We start from the raw sequence: 19090 nt of genomic DNA, 5'->3' as shown, positions 1-19090 counted from the left end.
CTCGTTTGCACGTGCTTCTGAGTCGAACAATTTTAAACACTCAAGTGCTCGATTCAGTACTTGCGCGCTCTCTGTGAGACCTCTTTCTGTGCGCTCACACCCAAAGCGCGCACACATAGAGCGCACACATAAAGCGCATCCGAGAGCACGCTACTAGAGAATGAAGTTGTGTTGCGTCTCACAGAGTGTAAACGGCCAAATACATAAAAAAAAAATGTCCAAATGCCCGTCTTGATGAGTATTCAAGTAAACATTCGATTTATACTAAACAGTTGAGAAACAACACTTGTAGAACAGTTAGATCTGATCATGATCGGTCTTAAAGAGACAGCGACCTAAATAAGCTTATTTATACATTGAAGAGTTACCTGTGTTTTCTAAAATTTGAAAATATTAATTGTTTTTTTAAAGTTAAACGGATTTTAAGTTTATGAGGAGATAAGTTAATTGTGATGAAGGATTTAATAATTATTTTTGTCGATGTACTAAAACGTGCACACGATTACTATTGCGTTTCCTCGATTTACTATTGCGTTCACTCGATTTGCTAAATTGTGCGCACGATTCAGCAAATCGAGGGAATGAATTAGTAAATCGTGCACACAATTTATAAATCGAGTGAACGCAATAGTAATCGTGTGCACGTTTTAGTACATTGAGGGAACGAATTAGTAAATCGTGCGCATGATTTAGCCCTCTATTTTTTCCTGCATGCCATGTGCGGGGCTCCGTAAGTTTCTGTGTTATTTCTGTACCTGTATATTACTGTTAGGCTATAGCCTACCTACCCGACAAACACATCTTGTTATTGTTTTTGTTTGTGCCATTGCTTGTCATTTATCTATTCTTATTTTATTACTGTTTACTTGACTTTTTTAGTTAAAATAAATTCAATTCAGAGTTTGAAATCAAAGTTCTTTTTAAGTATCTTCCTCACAATAAAAATATTGATCAACAACATTATAAAACACAAATACACTGGGCGACAAAATATTTAGGTTGGATGATTGTAGTTAAAAAATATGTCTAAAAAATACCTTAACTCCCCCCTCAAATTAAAAAAAATACCCCCATAAGAGCCACCTTTTCCCAAAAGAAATTCAGGCCCTGGCTGTATAAAAAAAAATCTCACACATCCCATTTCTTTAACACTTTACACAGGTTTCTCATCTCAAATAAATTCTGGCTGTTGATTCTCACAATGACTGACGCGAAGGAACTTTGAACAGGTTCTCAAGGTTTCATAACTCCACCTCCGCGTGACATAATCTGAAGTATCCGCGGTACACTACACCAAACGTCCAGACTGAAGTGTCAACAGCAGACTGCATGATAAATCAGGGCTTACTATAGAAACCGCTTCTAAAAACCCTTATAAAGATGTCTAATTTTGACCAACTTCTGCAGCACGCTGGTGACTTCGGGTTGTATCAGAAGAGGATCTCTCTCCTGGGGTCTTTGCCTATTTCGCTACTCGCATTTGTGCTAATAGGAGTTGTATTCTTAGGATACACACCAGCCCACTGGTGTAAAACTTCGGGTCTCCGGGAGAAATGCGGTTTCTCAGAGCAGCAGGTCCGCGATCTGACGGTCCCCCGCACGGGGTCGCGCGGCGCCTTCAGTAAATGCGCGAAGTTTGACACGCTTTGGAACGGGAGCGCGCTTACATGTAATATCTCCATCGACCGGTCAATTTTTACCAACGACAGCACACATCTATCCTCTTGTAATGAAGGCTGGACCTTTAATGAGAACCGGAGCACCATTGTAACAGAGGTGAGAGTTGTTATTGTACCAGCTTTGACTCCAAACTGAAGTGAAAGTAACAAATCATTAACATGCACTTGCTTGCTTTGGGTTTGCAGGCTTTAAAATGTAACTGATCAGTGTTTAAACTTGAGCACAGCTCTAGTGCTGTCAAACGATGCAAAATAAAAGTTTTTGTTTACATAATATATCTATGTGTACTGTGCATATTTGTTATGTATATATAAATACACACGTATATATAAAAACAACATGCATGTATATATTTAAGATAAATGTTAATTTTATGTATTAAATATATGTATATATAATATAAATTATATGAATAGAATATATACATGTAAATATTTTCAAAATATATACCGTATGTGTACATACACAGTACACACACATATATAAACAAAAACTTTTATTTTGGATGCGACTAATCGTTTGAGACTACTCCTTGATATAGTGACTAATCTCTTTAATTATGCATAGTGACATGTAGATACTCGCATGCACGTTTTTAATTAGTTTTGCAGTTAGAGCATTGTTTTCTTGCCCTAATCTGAATGTTGTCCTCATGTATCCCAGTTTTCATTGGTTTGCGAAGACTCCTGGCTTGCAGACCTGAACCAGGTATCCTTAGCTGGAGGGTTTTTTATAGGTGCCCTAGTGACTGGATACCTAGCTGACAGGTATTTTTCATCTTTCATGTATCAGCATGTTATATTCAAAGTGCATCAAAAAATCGAGTGGCATTTACTATCATGATATAAACACATTCAAGACTCGAGCTTGACAATAATAACATTTTTCTTTACAGGTTTGGGAGAAAATCTTGTTTTATTGCGTCAATATTTGGCCTTGCAGTTTCTGGGATATGCATTATTTTTTCACCATATTATCCCCTCCTCCTGTTCTTTCGATGTTTGCAAGGCTTTTTCGCCAAAGGAGCATGGACCGCCACATATGTATTGGGTGGGTACCTAAGATGCCATACTATAGCTGTAATTTGTTGAGTACACTAATTAACATCAGACTAGAGCTCTAAATCAGTTAAATATAACTACTTGGTCATTTATATCTGAAAATTGGATCACCAATACTGTTTTGAGGTTCAAGTGGTTTAAGCTCCCGAGCTTTAAGATTGCAAACTTGTGTTACATATATTGTATTCATGCATTTGCCAGACACTTTTATCCAAAGCAACTTGCATTGCATACAAGTTATGCATTTTATCAGTTAATGCATTCGTTGGGAACCAAACTAATGATCATGTTGCTAGCACCATGCTCTGCCGTGTGAGCTACAGGAATGTGTTTTCTTGATATATTTTCTTTTTTCAAAACAGTTATCGAATTCTTTGGATCAAACAACAGGAAATTTGTCTCCGTTATGTCCCGTACTCTGTACTCGTTGGGTTTGGTGCTCCTTCCGGCTCTGGCGTATTACATTCCTTCATGGAAAAACCTACAGCTGGCAATGACTCTACCAACATTCATCTTTCTGATCTATCACTGGTAATTACAATGGAACAATAACATATTTATGACTGATTTTTAATCACATTTGAGATGAAGGTTCTCTTTAGTCAGTAAACATAAGTTATTGGTATCTTTATGTAAGATTCTATCATATATCATTTGCTGGATATGGCAGACATTAATGTTGTAACAGGGTTATTCCAGAGTCTCCCAGATGGTTACTGTCACAAAGGAAGACAAAAGAAGCTGCAAAAATTCTTGAGAGCATCGCCAAGTGCAATAAAAGATCACTTCCTGAAGACTTTCAAGAGGTAATTAGACTCAGACTATTTATCAAACTTGATGCTGTAGTATAATCAATGTTTGTTTGTTTTTACTGCCTTTAAGTCCTTCTGGGAAGTTCCTACATATGAGTTTGGAAGTAAATTACAAAATGATATACATTCAAGATTTAGACATTTTTATAATTATATTTAAATATAACAAAAAAAAATAAAAAAATATTATATATATATAAAACATTTTTCATTACATTAAGCATTAAGTTTTTTGCAGTAAGTGTGTTATTGATGCTTAAATATTTATTATTTTATCATCAATTTTATCATTTCCATGCTGCCTTTTACACATATTTGCAAAAGGTAGTTTTGTTGAGTAGTTTTTGTTGACTTGTGGCTTAATAAACAGACTAAATTTTGAATTCTGTATTTGAAATGCCTTCAAGAGAATCCTTTTTTCCACTATTTTTTTCCACTAAAAATAACATAGTATAACCAATGTCTATGATATGCATTCAAGATTTATATATTTTTATTGAAAAAAAAAAAAAAAAAATGTATGTTCGTTATATTTATTTATTTGTGCTATTTACACAAAGTTTTTTCAAGTTTATAGGTGTCCAGGTACAGAAACTGAATAATCAAATGTAAAATAGCACTGCATAGTCTTCACTGTGAAAAATAAAATATACAGTCAAACCAAAATTTCAGACACCTTCAACATTTCTCACATTATCACAGTTTATTTGCTAAAGTTTAGAAAATGGTAATAAAATATGACATTATATTATACATCAAATATTGACTATTGATTTTTTAGATGGATCTTCTGATGGAAAAACAAGAGGAAATTGTTCGCCCTTCATATAAAGATTTATTTAAGACTCCTAAAATGAGGAAACACACCCTCATCTTGATATATGCATGGTGAGCTTTCTGTATGTGTCTCTGAATACACCTTTTTATGCAACAGTTTCAAACAATCCCACTATTACCTTATTCGATCAAATGCACTACATACGCAGTGTGACATTTATTGTTTTTGTTGCATCCTCTTCCTGCAGGTTTACCGGCGCGGTAGTGTTCCAGGGTTTGGTGTTACGTTTAGGAATCACAGGAGACAATGTTTTCCTGGATTTTCTCATTTCAGCTGTGGTGGAGCTTCCAACTGGAATTATATTTTATTTCTTAGTTGACCGAATTGGCAGACGCCCTCTCATGGCAACAGTCAGTTTTATTGGAGGGGCCGCTTGTTTGGCTGTGCCATTTATTCCGCTGAGTAAGCTAAAGTACACCCCCAGACATGTTTTGGCATTTTTTGTAAATGTTTAAATGTTTTGTTCATAGTGTTTGTCAATCTATTTTTCAAGATATTTCATGGCTGAAAAGAACCGTTGCGATAATTGGAAGACTGGCTGTTGCTATCGGGAATGAGACTGTGAACTTTGCTAATGCAGAACTGTATCCAACACCGCTCAGGTATTTATCAGTGTTTTATCAATGACTATGAAACAGAAAGTGTGTTAATGCTGTTTTAGTTTGGGGACCAACTGTCACTATTAATTAACTTTGGTTCTTATTAATAGTTAAGTTTAGGTGTGGGTACTAGGATTAAGAGATCTAAAATATGGTCATGCAGAATAAGGTTTTAACATGTGCTTCATAAGTACTAATAATCAGCTAACATGCTAGCAATATGCATGGTAATAAACAACTAGTTAATAGTGAAAATTGGTCCCTAAACTAGTGTTACCATATTTTTTAACACTTATCTTTAAACTTAACATATCTATATATTAATGTTTAAAACAATTGAGCATCGCCTTGAAGTTTGTCTTTCTTTTCTAGATTAGTATTTCTTTTTCTAGGTAGTATGTCTTTAAATAGGCATTAAATTTTAATCTTTTTTACAAGTAATTTACTTATTTTCTTGTGTTACAGAAACTTAGGCGTATCTGTGTGCTCCTCAGCCAGTGACATTGGGGCAATTGTTGCTCCATTTATTCTGTACAGATTAGCTAGTATTTGGCAAGAGCTTCCCCTCTTTGTCTATGGTGAGAAGTCATTTCAATTTCAGAAATCGAAACACAAATAATTTCCTTGTTTTTCTTATTGACACGTTTCTCTCTGTCCCTATATACAGGGGCCATGTCAGTTCTGTACAGTGGACTTGTGATGCTTTTACCAGAAATGAGAGGTGTTGATCTGCCAGAAACTGTGGATGATGTGGAAAATATGAGAAGGTAGGTGTTTTTAGTTCACAAATAATATAGTTGTTAATTTAGTCTGTTAATAATGTCATATGTTCTTTAGCAGGCGCAAACACAAGGAAAAAGATGGGCCTCAGTTTCCTGAAATAAACATTGAAACAATGAAAGCAACCTAGAGAACATCCTAGAAAGTATTTCATTTGCAAACAATAAATGTAATCAGAACATTTATGTTTGATAGCATATCCAGTACTGTAAAATTAGTGTAATATCATATATGCAATATGCACCCAAAAGAAAAAATGAAAGTATAGGTGCATTCAGACCTTTTAAATGACACTTTTATTGTTTTATTTGCCTATTTGTTGGCTATATTTCTTTTGTTCATTAAACGTGTCTCTTCATATTTAATATCTTATGTGTCTATATATTTTTTTCATTGTTCATGTTCTGGGTGATGTAGCCTGTTTTATATTCATGGTCATAACTCACATCCAGCCATCCATGAAACTCGCTTTTAATGAAATGCTTTAATTGACGCACAATAGTTTATGTTAATTAACGTTTGGTGACCTGTATATTCTCTTTTATTATGTTATACGTTAGTGTCTGAGTCTGAAAAGAAGGCTACATTCATTGCATTCCTTATTTTGGGCACATTCAGCAACACCCAATCTAGTCATTCTAGTTCAGCAGAGCAGATTTAGTCCGTTTACTGAATATATTGGACAAAAACAATCAGTTTACAATCAAATGGACACTAAAAAGTAGAGCATTTCTTTTAAATTAGGCTTGAATGGGCAAATTATGGCCCTCCCTGTTTCATTCTTAAGTGTTACTGTAGCCATCATGGGAAATGAGGTTAGCCTTTCAACTGCTGTGTGTTAATGGGTCAAACAAACTCAGACAATCAACCATCAGTCTGAATGTTAATCAGGCTGGAACAAATCAGTGCCATGCAGGCATTTGACGTGAGAATAACCTGAAGTTTAGTGAGCCTCAGCAGCTCTGACTGCTTCATTTTGATACCAAGTTGGTTGATTATTATTTAAAAAAAAAAAATATCTGATAAGCTCATCAAGATATGAAGCAAAAACAAAGAAATGCTATTGATTCGGATCGTGATGCTGAGATGAATCCAGAGGAGCGCAGGAGACTTCAGGAAAACATCCGACAGTGGAATTCAAACCGACTCAGCCTGTTTGAGATCACTGAACCTGACGAGGTGAACACTTTTCTTTTTAAAGATTAGACTTTTACAAGTAGGTTTAATAATGTTAGATCTACAATTTTACATTTTCAAACTGTTCAGACTGTTCATTAGGAGAAAGAATAGCATCAAATAATGTTGCATTTGAAGAATTTCATGCTTCATACTAATATCTTTGACTTTCGACTAAAGATTTTGGTCTCTTGGCAAATCTGAGCACATTTTGATTACCGGGGTCTTTTTCTTTGGAGAAAAATCTGAGAAAAAGGAGAACTAGTATTGATGTCTAGGATAAATAATTGAGATTTGTGATTATTTAATACAATTGCTGTCTAGAATAAATAAAATATTAAAGAAATTCCATTTGTGAATTTTTTTTCTTACATTTTTCCATGGAATCTCATTGCTTACTATGATAAACAATTGAGATGTTACAGAAATGTATTTATTATTATTTTTTATTTAATTTAGGTTGTGTTTCATGTTTTCCATCCTATTGCTGCTAGTATAAAAAAATGGAGATATTAAAGAAATTCCATTTTTTTTACTTATTTTTAATTTAATTTGCTTTGTTTACATTTTCCATTTAATCTCATTGCTGTCTAGGATTCGAGATTGAGATATTAAAGAAATTTCATGTTAGGTTTTAATTTTTTATTTAATTTAGTTTGCATTTAATGTTTCCATTTAATCTCATCGCTGTCTAGCAAAAAAAAAAAAAAATAGATATTAAAGAAATTTCATGTGTTTTATTTTTATTCAATTTAGTTTGCATTTTAAATTTTATATTTAATCTCATTGCTGGTAGGATAAATTGAGATTTAGGGAAAAAAATCTCTCTTTCTGTCTTCGCAATGTAATAATCTTTTTTATTCTTTAGGATTCTGTATTTCATGGAGTTATTCGTTTCCATCTCCAAGACCATATTTCAGGGAACTGTGCCACAAAATGCATTTGTATCTCAAGCACTTCTACCACACAAGAGGTCATTGAAACGCTGCTGGAGAAGTTTCAACATGATGGGACATCACACCCTTTCTCATATTCATTGTATGAGGTCTTAAAAAATCAAGGTGACAGCAGGACTGAATTTAACTTGTGTTTGTAGACACACTTCTGTTCTCAGTCCTTGTCAGAATTGACTTAATGTTCTGTGTTTTTGCCATTTAGAAGAAAGAAAACTGGACCTTTCAGAAAAGCCCTTGGTGGTTCAACTCAACTGGAATAAAGACACAGATGGCAGATTTGTCTTGAGGAATGACAGTTGTGTAACTTTACAGGTGTTTGATGTCCCTGTCAGTCTACTAAATACATGAGTTGTTATATCATTTAAGTAAGTTATATAAAAGAAATTTGGAGTTAACTAAAAATAACTTTTTTTTTTAGGATGGATGTTTGGAAAATAAGGAAAAAGTTGGAGTAATTGAAAATTTCAAGAGGACATTATCAAGAAAAGAGAAGAAAAATAAACAGACGAAAAACGTTTCTAGCAGTCACAGTGTCTCGGACAGTAAAACAAACAGGTAGGTAATCCCTTTTTAATGGACATAGAAAGACAATCTTAACCTAAAATAGATTTTTGTGCCCAGAAGCCTGTGATGAAAGACTTATATTCATTAAAGAGAGTTTTTGAGGTAGTATTACATACCTCCCCAGTCTAGGGATGGGAAGGAGTAATAAAGAAACTGGTGGAGGTATGTAATAAATTGGGGGATCGTCCAGGATATGAATCTAGAGGAATCCCACTCGAGGACACTCCCACATATATGTCCTGGGACGTAACAGTGGAGAACTGTTCAAATTAAATATAATGCGATATAAATAAACCTAATTGGTTTATTGTGACTTAAACCATTAGTCTATTTTAAAAACAAAGTCAGGCATCTGATGTTTGAGTGTGCAGATATTATAGCAAAAGTTATGTAGGCACCAGTGAAAATGTCATAGCCTTTGTTTTTACTTCACTGTGAATATGTGAATTAGTTGAGAACTTTAGCTGGTGTATTTAAATAAATTTTTTAATATATATTATAGGAAAAATATATACACAAAACACAAATGCCAAGGAAAAAAGATTCTCAAAAAACCCTACCAGAAATATCTCTTAAAAACAAAATCTGTATTTAGGCAAGACAAGGTAAGGCAAGGCAAGTTTATTTATATATCACATTTCATACACAATGGTAATTCAAAGTGCTTTAATTAATTATGTGTCTGCATGTAATAAAACATAATATAATAGCATATTAAAGTGACATTTTTCAACATTTTGTAAATTACAATACAAGTAGTTTGTCACTTTAACATGTTCATGTAATGTTGAAGGTCACATAAAATCATAACTAATTAATACATTTATAGTTGACTGCTTTTTTGGCAAAATGTAGCATTTACTGACAACAGTAAATCTTTCCAAAACCTTTTCTAAATGTATGTATGTTATACAAAGCAACATTAAGTATATCAATAACATATATATTTGTATTTAATTTTTAGGAAATAATAAGTATATTTTTCTCCTGATTACAGCGTGACACAAGACTTCTTGGAAGTAAACTGGAATCTCCCACTCAGCATTTCTTTAAAGGAAAAAGGTACAGTTGTTGATCCTCGCTTAATAAAATCATCCAGCTCTGCTCTAAGGTAATTTACATTTTGTCTTTGATTTCTGTTTCAGATGAGGATTCTTTCTTGCTTGCTGTGATAAATGACATTAACAGCTCCACGATTGACTTTAAGCTCTCGCCTGCGTATGTGTTTTATCTGGTTGGGCGATTTTTAACCAGCCATAAACCTATGCAGTCTGAACAGAAAGTCTGCATGATATTTGACAAGATTGTGCACTTGATTCAAGGCGTCATTCAGGTAGATTGAAGACTGTAATTAGAAAAATGTGATATACTCCCTGACCTCAAGATTTGATATTTTTGGCCTGGAAATCACAAGTTAAGTCCCTGATAATTTTCTTGGTTCCTGTGTTTCCCATTTAGAAACAGAGGAACATCGCAGTGGCTCTTGCCTTCTGGATGGCCAACACATCTGAGCTCCTGAACTTCATCAGTCGGGACAGAGATCTGTGTCCCATCACCCTCCAGGCTCAAAATACTCTCACTCAACTTGTGCAGCAGGCTTTCAGGTATGATAAAAGCATGATTGCAATGTGATGTTTGCAGGAAGGGCGATGTATTTTGAGTGTTTAATTAGGCATTAATATTTCCTCAGGTACCTGTCACATCGGCTTCAGGTTGATCTTGAAAATCAATTACCTGCATTCTTTGCTGATGTAAAAAAGGAAATGGCTCAGGAAAAAGTAATAGGTACAATGTTAAGTAATCACAAAATATTTTCAGTGTTTTCTGTACAACTGTTCATACTGACTGCTGTGGGGTATTTTGAATGCATTTTAACAATATACTACATCTAATTCAGATTTACCTGAATTAAAAGGCATGTGAAAAGAAATCGTTTCATTTCATCAGCATAACTGCAAAAAAAAAAAAAAAAAAAAAAAAAAATCTTACTGAAAGATGCATCAAAATTAAATTTATAAAATAAGATATATATAAACATATGTATTCTAGTGGGGTCAGAAAAATAACATTGTTTCCCCTTTGAATTAAATTTACTTTTCTTACTCCATTCTTTCTTGTTTTAATCATACTCAATCAATTATTATTATTATTTTTTTTTAGAATTTCTTTTGTTTGTGCTGGAGAACAATGCTAAAAAACAAAGTAAGAAAATAATTTTTTGCAGTGCAGATGGGTCAGATTTTGTTTGGATCTACAGGTTCAAAACCACAAATGATGATCAGTAAACTTTTATCATTATGCATTTGAGCAAAAAAAAAAAAAAAAAAACCTTCCATCACTTGCTCACCAATTGATCCTCTGCAGTGAATGGGTGCCGTCAGAAGGAGAGTCCAAACAGCTGATAAAAACATCACAATAATCCACAAGTAATCCACAGCACTCCAGTCCATCAGTTAACATCTTGAGAAGACAAAAGCTGCATGTTTGTTAGAAATAAATCCATCAAGATGTTGATTCTGGCTAAAATAGAGTAATCTATTCATATTATTGCTTTCTCCAGTGAAAAAAGTTAAATCAGGAGAGAAATCTGCACAGATCAAGCACTGTTTACAAGTGAAAATAGTCCAAATCGGTTCTATACAAGTATGTTGGAGATGGACTTTTCCCATCTTTTCCACATTATTATAGGTTATGTTCTTATATTTTATAAAAGCAATGATTTAAAGGGTTACTCCATCCGAGAAATGAAAATGTTGTCATTAATCACCCCCATGTCGTTCCAAACCCGTAAAAGCTTCGTTCGTCTCGGAACACAATTTAAGATATTTTGGATGAGAACTGGGAGGCTTGAGACTGTCCCATAGACTGCCAAATAAATCGGTGTCAAGGTCCAGAAAAGTATGAAAGACATCCTCAGAATAGTCCATCTCCCATCAGTGATTCAACCGTTATGTTATGAAGCGACGAGAATACTTTTTGTACACGAAGAAAACAAAAATAACAACTTTATTCAACAATTCCTCTCCTATGTGTCTCTCCAAATCAGCGTAGCGCCAATTTGGCAATTCTGAGCAGTACACTCTTCTGTGTCAGCCGCGCCACAAGGATACATTTATTACGTGTATTTACTTTCCTGGACCTTGACACTGTTATTTATTTGGCAGTCTATGGGACAGTCTCAAGCCTCCCGGTTTTCATCCAAAATATCTTAAATTGTGTTCCGATGATGAATTAAGCTTTTACGGGTTTGGAACGACATGGGGATAAGTGAATAATGACAAAATTTTCATTTTGGGATGGAGTATCCCTTTAAAGTTAAAATGTTGTAATTATGGATTTTTTTTTTTTTTTTTTGCTAACAAATATGCAGCTGTCACAAGTGTGTGGTTCACTTGTGGATTATTCTGATGTAAGTGAGCAAGTGATGCAATGCTACATTTCTCCAAATCTGTTTCCATAAAGAAACAAACTCATCTACATCTTGAATGGCGTGAGGGTGCATGAATGTCAGTTTTTGCATGAACTATTCCTTTAAGTTGCTTCAGATGATAAAACATCTGGATTAAAGATGGTGATGTGTGTAGTGTTGCAAATAAAGAATCTGTTCTGTTCTGAATTTGTTTCTTAGAAGGCGTCTTGAACACTCTCATAAAGACCATGAGTTTGCTCCGAAGGTGTCGGGTAAACCCTGCTCTGAGCATCCAGCTTTTTTCTCAGCTCTTTCACTTCATGGGGGCCTGGATCTTGAACCGGCTCACTGCGACGGGATCCACGCTGTGCTCGAAATACTGGGGCAAAACTCTACGGCAGCGTCTGATGCACGTGGAGGCCTGGGCAGAAAGACAAGGGCTGGAGCTGGCCGTTGACTGCCATCTCAGTCGTATAATCCAGGTAGTGTTTTTAAAAAGATGATAAGGAACACAGCATGCAAAATGATGTAACTGCTGTTTTGAACAATATTATTTAGATCTTTATCAACATCAAAACATCTGACCCATCTGTGGTTATTTCCTTAAAAATGTTGCTCCCTTCAGGCGACGATGCTTCTAACCATGACCTCTTACTCTACACGAGATGCCCAGATGATTCAGTCCACATGCTACAAGCTGAACTCACTACAGCTGAGAGCACTGATGAGCAAATATCACTACAGCCCAAATCAACCCCACTTTTCAGCCGTAAGTGCATGAAGAAATATGAACACTCACCAAAATCAAAACGGCTACAAATGATTTTTTTCCTTATCATCCAGTACAAATATCTAAACATACATAAATGTGCTTAAAACTAAGAAGCAAAATAACATAAGATATGAATTCTTGTTTTTTTATGTTTAAGTTTAATCTTAAAACAAGGAAACAATATGATAGACAGAAAACTATGCTCCAAAAAATAAACTTGTTTTGCCCAAGTTTAATTTACTTTTAAAAAAAAATCATAATATTTAACTTAATATTTTTAATGTCTTTTAGGGGGCACATGAGATGTGGTTTCTCACTGGAAATATTCTGAACACTGCAAAAAACTGATGTTTTGGGGATATGTGTCTTGGTTTTTTTGTGTTTATATTTTTTTCACTGTTGGCGGATGTTTTTTCTTGTTTTAGGCTTAAACATTTTTTAGAAAACAAGCATGTCATTTTGCTTAAGTAACTGTATCTTGATTTAAGAATGTTTAGACTGTTTTTGTCTTATTTTCCAGTACAAATATCTAAACATTCTTAAATCTACATACATTAATTTGAGAAACAAAATGACTTAAGATAAATTCTGTTTGTTTGTTTTCAGAAAAATGTATAAAAATTAAGAGCGTTTTACCTTAAAAAAAAAGGGAAATAAATGGTCAGAAAAATAAACTTGTTTTCCCTTTGAATCAAGTTTATTCTCTTATCTCATTGGCAGATATTTTATTCTCATTAAAGCTTAACTCATTTTGATTAATTTTTCAGAGAACAAGACTTAATACTATCCTATAGTTTCTTAAATAGTTTTTTATTTATTTGTGTATTTTTTTATGTTTGTTTTGTAAAACGACAATAATACTGAGGAAGAAAATTTTGCAGCGTAGGCAATTGTTCTGTAGCCCCACTGAAAGATGGTGTCTACTTAGAGTTTGTCATTCATAGGCACTGATAGAGCGTGTAGCCGCATTAGCAGAAACCACAACAGACGTTCTGAGAGGAGAGGGTGGAGAAATCCGACTGGAAGAAGAACTGGACCTTCACCTGCCTTTCCTGTTGCCTGAGGACGGATATTCAAGTGATTCCATGCGTGACATTCCAAAGGGATTTCAGGAGTTTTTAGAACCCATCTGTCGCAAAGGTACTATAGCATTATCTGTTCCTCTTGTGATAGTGTAAAGTCAATATATAGACTTAAAATCAATAAAGATACATATATCTGTAATTCTATAGGTCTCTGTAAATCAATTCCCCATTCCAACTGCGCTGGGACATGGACCATTTTCTTTATCCCATCAGATCACTCCGCAAAGGGTTCAGCTTGGGTATGTTTATACTTTACAGATTAAATTAAAGTTATTAATTCCCATAAAACAGCCCAGAACAGCCCTCGTCCATCAGGCACATCTGGACTACGGAGGAGCTGTTAATTTTACTATTGAAGCTCTACTGTGTTCATTCTCTCTATACACTAGTTATAATTAAGCAGGCATGTTATACACTGAACACAACTGTAATTTTATTTTGTCAATACAGAAACCTGAACTAATGAAAATAACTCTAAAGAAACCTTTGCATGGTGGAATGGGAGTGAGCATTGTAGCTGCCAAGGTAAGTTTATTTACATTAGTTAACATGAATACTTCTACAGCATTTAGTAGTCTTAGTTCATGTGAATTTCAGCATTTAATTCATTTTTTTTTTTTAAATCAAAAGTTGTTTTAATATTGTTTAACGCACTGTTAACTATCAAACAAATAAATTAACAAAGATGAATAAATGCTGCAAGAAATATACCACTAATTTTTAGCTTATGGTAGCTTATACAGTAACAAACTAGACCTTGTTGTAAAGTGTTAGTGTCATTTTATAATACAATTTCAGAACTTATTTTGCAATTGTCTGTGATCAAACTGATTTATTATATCTTTCAGGGGGCTGGACAGGATAAGCTTGGCATTTTTATCAAATCTGTCGTCCAGGGAGGAGCAGCAAATGAGGTCAGTATCATTGCGTAAATAACAAAAGTCATAATGTGCCTGTTTGCATCATATTATACACTGCTGTGTTTTGATGAAGATGGCAGACTGAATCCAGGAGATCAGTTACTGAGTGTGGATGGCGAAAGTCTTGTGGGAGTGTCACAGGAAAGGTGAAATTATCTTAATATAATTTAGTCTTTAAGTGTTTTTGAGCAGGCAGGCATGACGAGATCTGTTGCACGTTTGGAAGCAAAACTGATTTGAATGATCCTATTCAGGGCTGCAGAGATAATGATGCACACTGGGTCGGTTGTATCACTGGAAATTGTCAAGTCAGCAGCTGTATATTACGGTTTTGAGGGAGTATTTACCCAGTCGCCACAAACAACATGTGAAGGTACATGTTAACATTATAATACGCATTGCACTGCATTACAAAAAATATTTTCTTAGTTAGTATTTTTGCCTTGTTTTCCACTACACATATCTAATTATTAGCTTGAGAAGCAAATTAACAAGATGACAAGAAAAATGGATCAAAATTAAGTGAAATTAAGCTAAAATATCTGTTTTCCATTTGAATTAAGTTTATTTTTCTTACCCCACTGGCAGATATTTTTTCTTGTTTTAAGCTCAAACTCGCTTCATTTTGATATATTTTTAGAAAACAAAGCTTTAAATCTTAAGTCATTTTGCTTTTTAAGGTAATGTATTTTGATTTTAGAATGTTTGGATATGTGTGCTGGAGAACAAAACAAAATACTGAGTAAGAAAATCCTGTTTTGCAGTGTGAACCTTTTGAAATACTTCAATTCACTCAATATTTGTATAGCCAATATATAAGCTATGGCTTTGATCATATGCATGCTTGTTTCACATTTGTTAGATCATGATAGCGTTGGACCATCCAAGCAGAAGTCCAGTGTCGCTGATCTTCATGACAGTGCCGAAGCATCTGTTTCTGGTCCATCAAAACCATTAGAAACCTTTAGAAACCAGCACACAATCAGCAGAGTGAACACAAAACAAAACCAGAAATGGCTCAGGCAGAAACTGGATTATCGTTCCAATCCCAACCTGGCATGTGAGTGTTTATATTCACACCTCATTTTTTGTTTGTTTCTGTTTTTTTAAGCTCTTTTTCATTCAATCTCCATCAGATAACCAGGAAATGCCTGTTGATTCAGTTCCTCCTGAAAAGATGACATTATCCTTCTCCATTGAAAATCTCACGGATTCTGTAAGTAAAGATACAGTAAATTTTTTTTTGTTTATTATGATGAACAGTCCCATGTTTTTTTTTATATTGACCTCATTATTTCACTTGTCACCCCAGGGGAAACAAAGAAGCACTCTTTCAAATGCAGAGACTTTTCACAGAGAATATCTGACCCTACCAACATCCAAACCGCACAGCAATAAAACAGCAAGAGCTACCGAACATCCTACACATATTGCTCCATTCTCCAGGGATCTGCAAAAGAGCAACTTTATGGTATTTGTGTGTTGCATCTTTGTACTGTCTGTTTTATTGCTGTGTTTGATATTTGTGCTTCCATAAGCTTTGCATGAGTTTGTTTGAAAGCAGAATCACCTGCCAAATAGGGGAAGCCGGGGTTAGTTGTCACACATTTTACTCCACTGAATATTTCTCAAGGTTTCTGTATAGACACAAACATTTAAGTCTTGACAGAAGAAAGCTTGTGAACACTTCCACTTTTATTGGCCCTTAAAATCTGGAAATGGTAGTAAAGAGATACATACAAAAACATCATACAATTTCATTTATTTTATTTTTAATTTATTTTTTTTGCCAACAGATTAACTATAATAATAGTTATTATTATCAGGGTGCGATTTGTTAAAAAAAAAAATAGAGGGGGGGGGGATGTTTAAGAATGTAATCATTCACATTTGAATGTCTAAATTTAGAATAGAAATGAAAAAACAGTGTAATTCAAATAAAATTAACAGTAAAATACAGAATTTTTTTTTTTTATATATATTTACAAGCCCCATGGAGCATTAAGATCCTGACAAATTTGTATTTTTTCATTCCATCTTAGTCTAGCATAAGACAAAGATCACATTTTATATAAAAAATATATAAATTATGTATTAAAAGGCTTTATCTATTTTCTATTTAATGTAGAAACAGGCACTTTCTCAAGACAATCTCTGGAGTGAAGAGAAAGGAGGTCCTCTAGTGGGCAGATCGAGGTATTTAAAGAAGCAGCCAGATCTGAGCAAATGGAACAGCATTGCAACCATAAGCCCCATGGATTCCAGTTTATCCAGCCTGGGACTCTGGAAGATCCCAACAACAGCCCAGTCCGTGCCTCTATCACAGCCGAAACGAATGGACGTCCCATATACACCACAAGCCAACAATGTTTCATTCAGTACATTCCGCCAGCCTGTCGAGACCCAAATGATGTCTCCAGCACACCATCGGTATCAAAAACAGAGCAATGCATCACCATCTCAAAGACCACAGCAGGTTCTCAAGAAAAAAACAGTCGTCTTCCAATCACCTGCGCAGACATTGCAGAATAGCTCAGCCTCATGTCTAAGCGCGAACCGTCAGCAGAAAGGGCCAGATAAGATCAAAAAGCTCTCCGTTGGAGATTCGTGGAAGAGGGATGCTCAGGATAAGCAACAGACAGCAGACCTGCTGCAACAGGAAGTACAACAGCTGCAGGCTAAAGTGCAGCGCAGCATAGAGGAGAGTGAACGTCTGCGCAGACTCTCTCTAGAGCTGCAGTTCCAGAAGAGACTGGAGGAGTTCCAGCAGAATGGTGATGAGGATGATGATTATGAGAGCGATTCGGGGGCAGGATGGAAGTGGTTTCAGACAGGAAGTGATGTAGTGGTGAGTTGTTAAGTGTGCACTGAAACATCACAGTGATCACTTGTGATCATGCATGAGCTTTTATAAATCATTTTGTCATTCTAGCGGAACTGTGAAAACACCGAAACACCCGCTGGCCAGCAAAAGGAAAGCCCCTTTACTAAAGAAGCCAGTTTGAAAGGTACTGGATGATATTTCATAATCAATCGCTGATTATTATCATCTCAGACTTGATCAATTTTTCTAATGTTGATTTATGGAACTGCAGATGGAGTCAACTGTGAATCTACAGAATACGACAAAACGTCATCTGAGAAGTTCTGTTCTGGGTAAGTCTCAACAATGCATGAATAATTCTTTTCACCAGTTCTGTTTTTTTAACTGTCCAGAATAGAGAAGAGTGGGGTTTATCATAAAAATTTTTCCTTCAGCCTATACTAAGTTTATTTTAAATGGTATTTTAATGGCTTTTCAGCTCAATTTAACTACATACGCAATTTTGAAGCACAAAAATTTGCCAATAAAGAATGGACAATAAATGCTGTAATGAATTCTATATTGTAATATTTTGATAATTTATGTTTATGTACATACTGTATATATAAAAAATTGAAGGCACCCGTCAAAAACCCTCTGCCTCCTTAGTTCGACATTGCAGGAATGCTACAATATTATTATTATATTATTATAGAACCTAGTTAAATTCTGTCTTATATTTATTATATTGCTCACTGGTGTCTTAATGTATGTTGCTGTTTTGTTGCTTTTACTTGTTACCCATAAGTTATAAAAATAATATATGATGGTGTTGGAATTTTGATCTGGAGAACGGAATTCACAAAAATTCATCATAATTGAAATGATCATAATTTTAAAATTACTATTCTTCTAACATAGCCTTTGTGAGAATTTTTTTTTCTGTGTCACGTATAGGATGTTTAGAAAAACCTGTAGTATTTAATTTTAATCAGGTGACTGTTTTGTATACATATTGAAATTATCATAATTTTAAAATTACTATTCTTCTAACATAGCCTTTGTGAGAACTTTTTTTTCTGTGTCACATATAGGATGTCTAGAGAAACCTGTAGTATTTAATTGTAATCCGGTGACTGTTTTGTATATATATTCTTACAGTGAAGTAGATCGCAAAAGCTTCAAAACACGACGAGCCCCAGAGAATCTGACCTTTAAGGAGCGTCAGCAGCTGTTTTCTTTGGCAATGGTCACTTCAAGTAAAGTCAAAGTGTCCTGATGAAAAGGCAAGCCTCAGAGATTCTCAGATTCTCAGTCATTCAGACAATAGTGTCTTAAAGTATAAACAAGATTGAATATTTCATGATTTGTTTCTAGACCCTCATAATCTGCATGCAAGCTGTAAAATTGTATACACATAAGGTAACTGAGCCACTTTTTCATTTCTGTGACTAAAGATGACCCGCTTTATCTGAATCCACCAGTATTTTTCACATAGTGTCATAAAAAAATATACTCTAGGAATTGATTCATATTGGAAACAGGGATGTTGTAGATATTTAGGTGATAGCAACTTATAGGTCTTCAAAAATAAAAACATACATTGGAAATAAATAATTCTTTATTGCTTTGTAT

At 34.6% G+C, this 19090-nt stretch overlaps 2 protein-coding genes across 3 annotated transcripts; both read left to right on the top strand.

The window, feature by feature from the left end:
• The first annotated feature begins 946 nt into the window (after positions 1-946).
• Positions 947-6135, top strand: oct2 (organic cation transporter 2). Of its 2 annotated transcripts, none has more exons than XM_019120049.2 (11): positions 947-1776; positions 2344-2447; positions 2576-2730; positions 3104-3272; positions 3430-3547; positions 4335-4441; positions 4579-4793; positions 4885-4993; positions 5456-5568; positions 5658-5757; positions 5831-6135. In XM_019120049.2, the coding sequence occupies exons 1-11, from the start codon at positions 1381-1383 to the stop codon at positions 5898-5900; spliced, it is 1656 nt and encodes a 551-aa protein (XP_018975594.1). In that variant the 5' UTR covers positions 947-1380; the 3' UTR covers positions 5901-6135. The 2 variants fall into 2 exon arrangements, with proteins under 2 accessions (XP_018975594.1, XP_018975593.1); XM_019120048.2 differs by having other exon boundaries at positions 949-1776; positions 5828-6135.
• Positions 6136-6363: 228 nt separating this feature from the next.
• LOC109103458 (afadin) lies at positions 6364-19087 on the top strand. The gene is made up of 23 exons (XM_042743202.1): positions 6364-6949; positions 7815-8007; positions 8105-8214; positions 8321-8457; positions 9464-9528; positions 9612-9799; positions 9925-10070; positions 10157-10251; positions 12095-12357; positions 12501-12644; positions 13592-13787; positions 13880-13971; positions 14183-14257; positions 14581-14646; positions 14725-14798; positions 14907-15025; positions 15515-15712; positions 15789-15868; positions 15965-16123; positions 16781-17500; positions 17585-17660; positions 17748-17808; positions 18617-19087. The coding sequence occupies exons 1-23, from the start codon at positions 6809-6811 to the stop codon at positions 18732-18734; spliced, it is 3516 nt and encodes a 1171-aa protein (XP_042599136.1). The 5' UTR covers positions 6364-6808; the 3' UTR covers positions 18735-19087.
• Positions 19088-19090: the final 3 nt, after the last annotated feature.

The sequence above is a fragment of the Cyprinus carpio genome, chromosome B17 (assembly GCF_018340385.1).
Source record: "Cyprinus carpio isolate SPL01 chromosome B17, ASM1834038v1, whole genome shotgun sequence".
Taxonomy (NCBI): Eukaryota; Metazoa; Chordata; class Actinopteri; order Cypriniformes; family Cyprinidae; genus Cyprinus; species Cyprinus carpio.
This window is presented reverse-complemented; position numbering and strand designations above follow the sequence as displayed.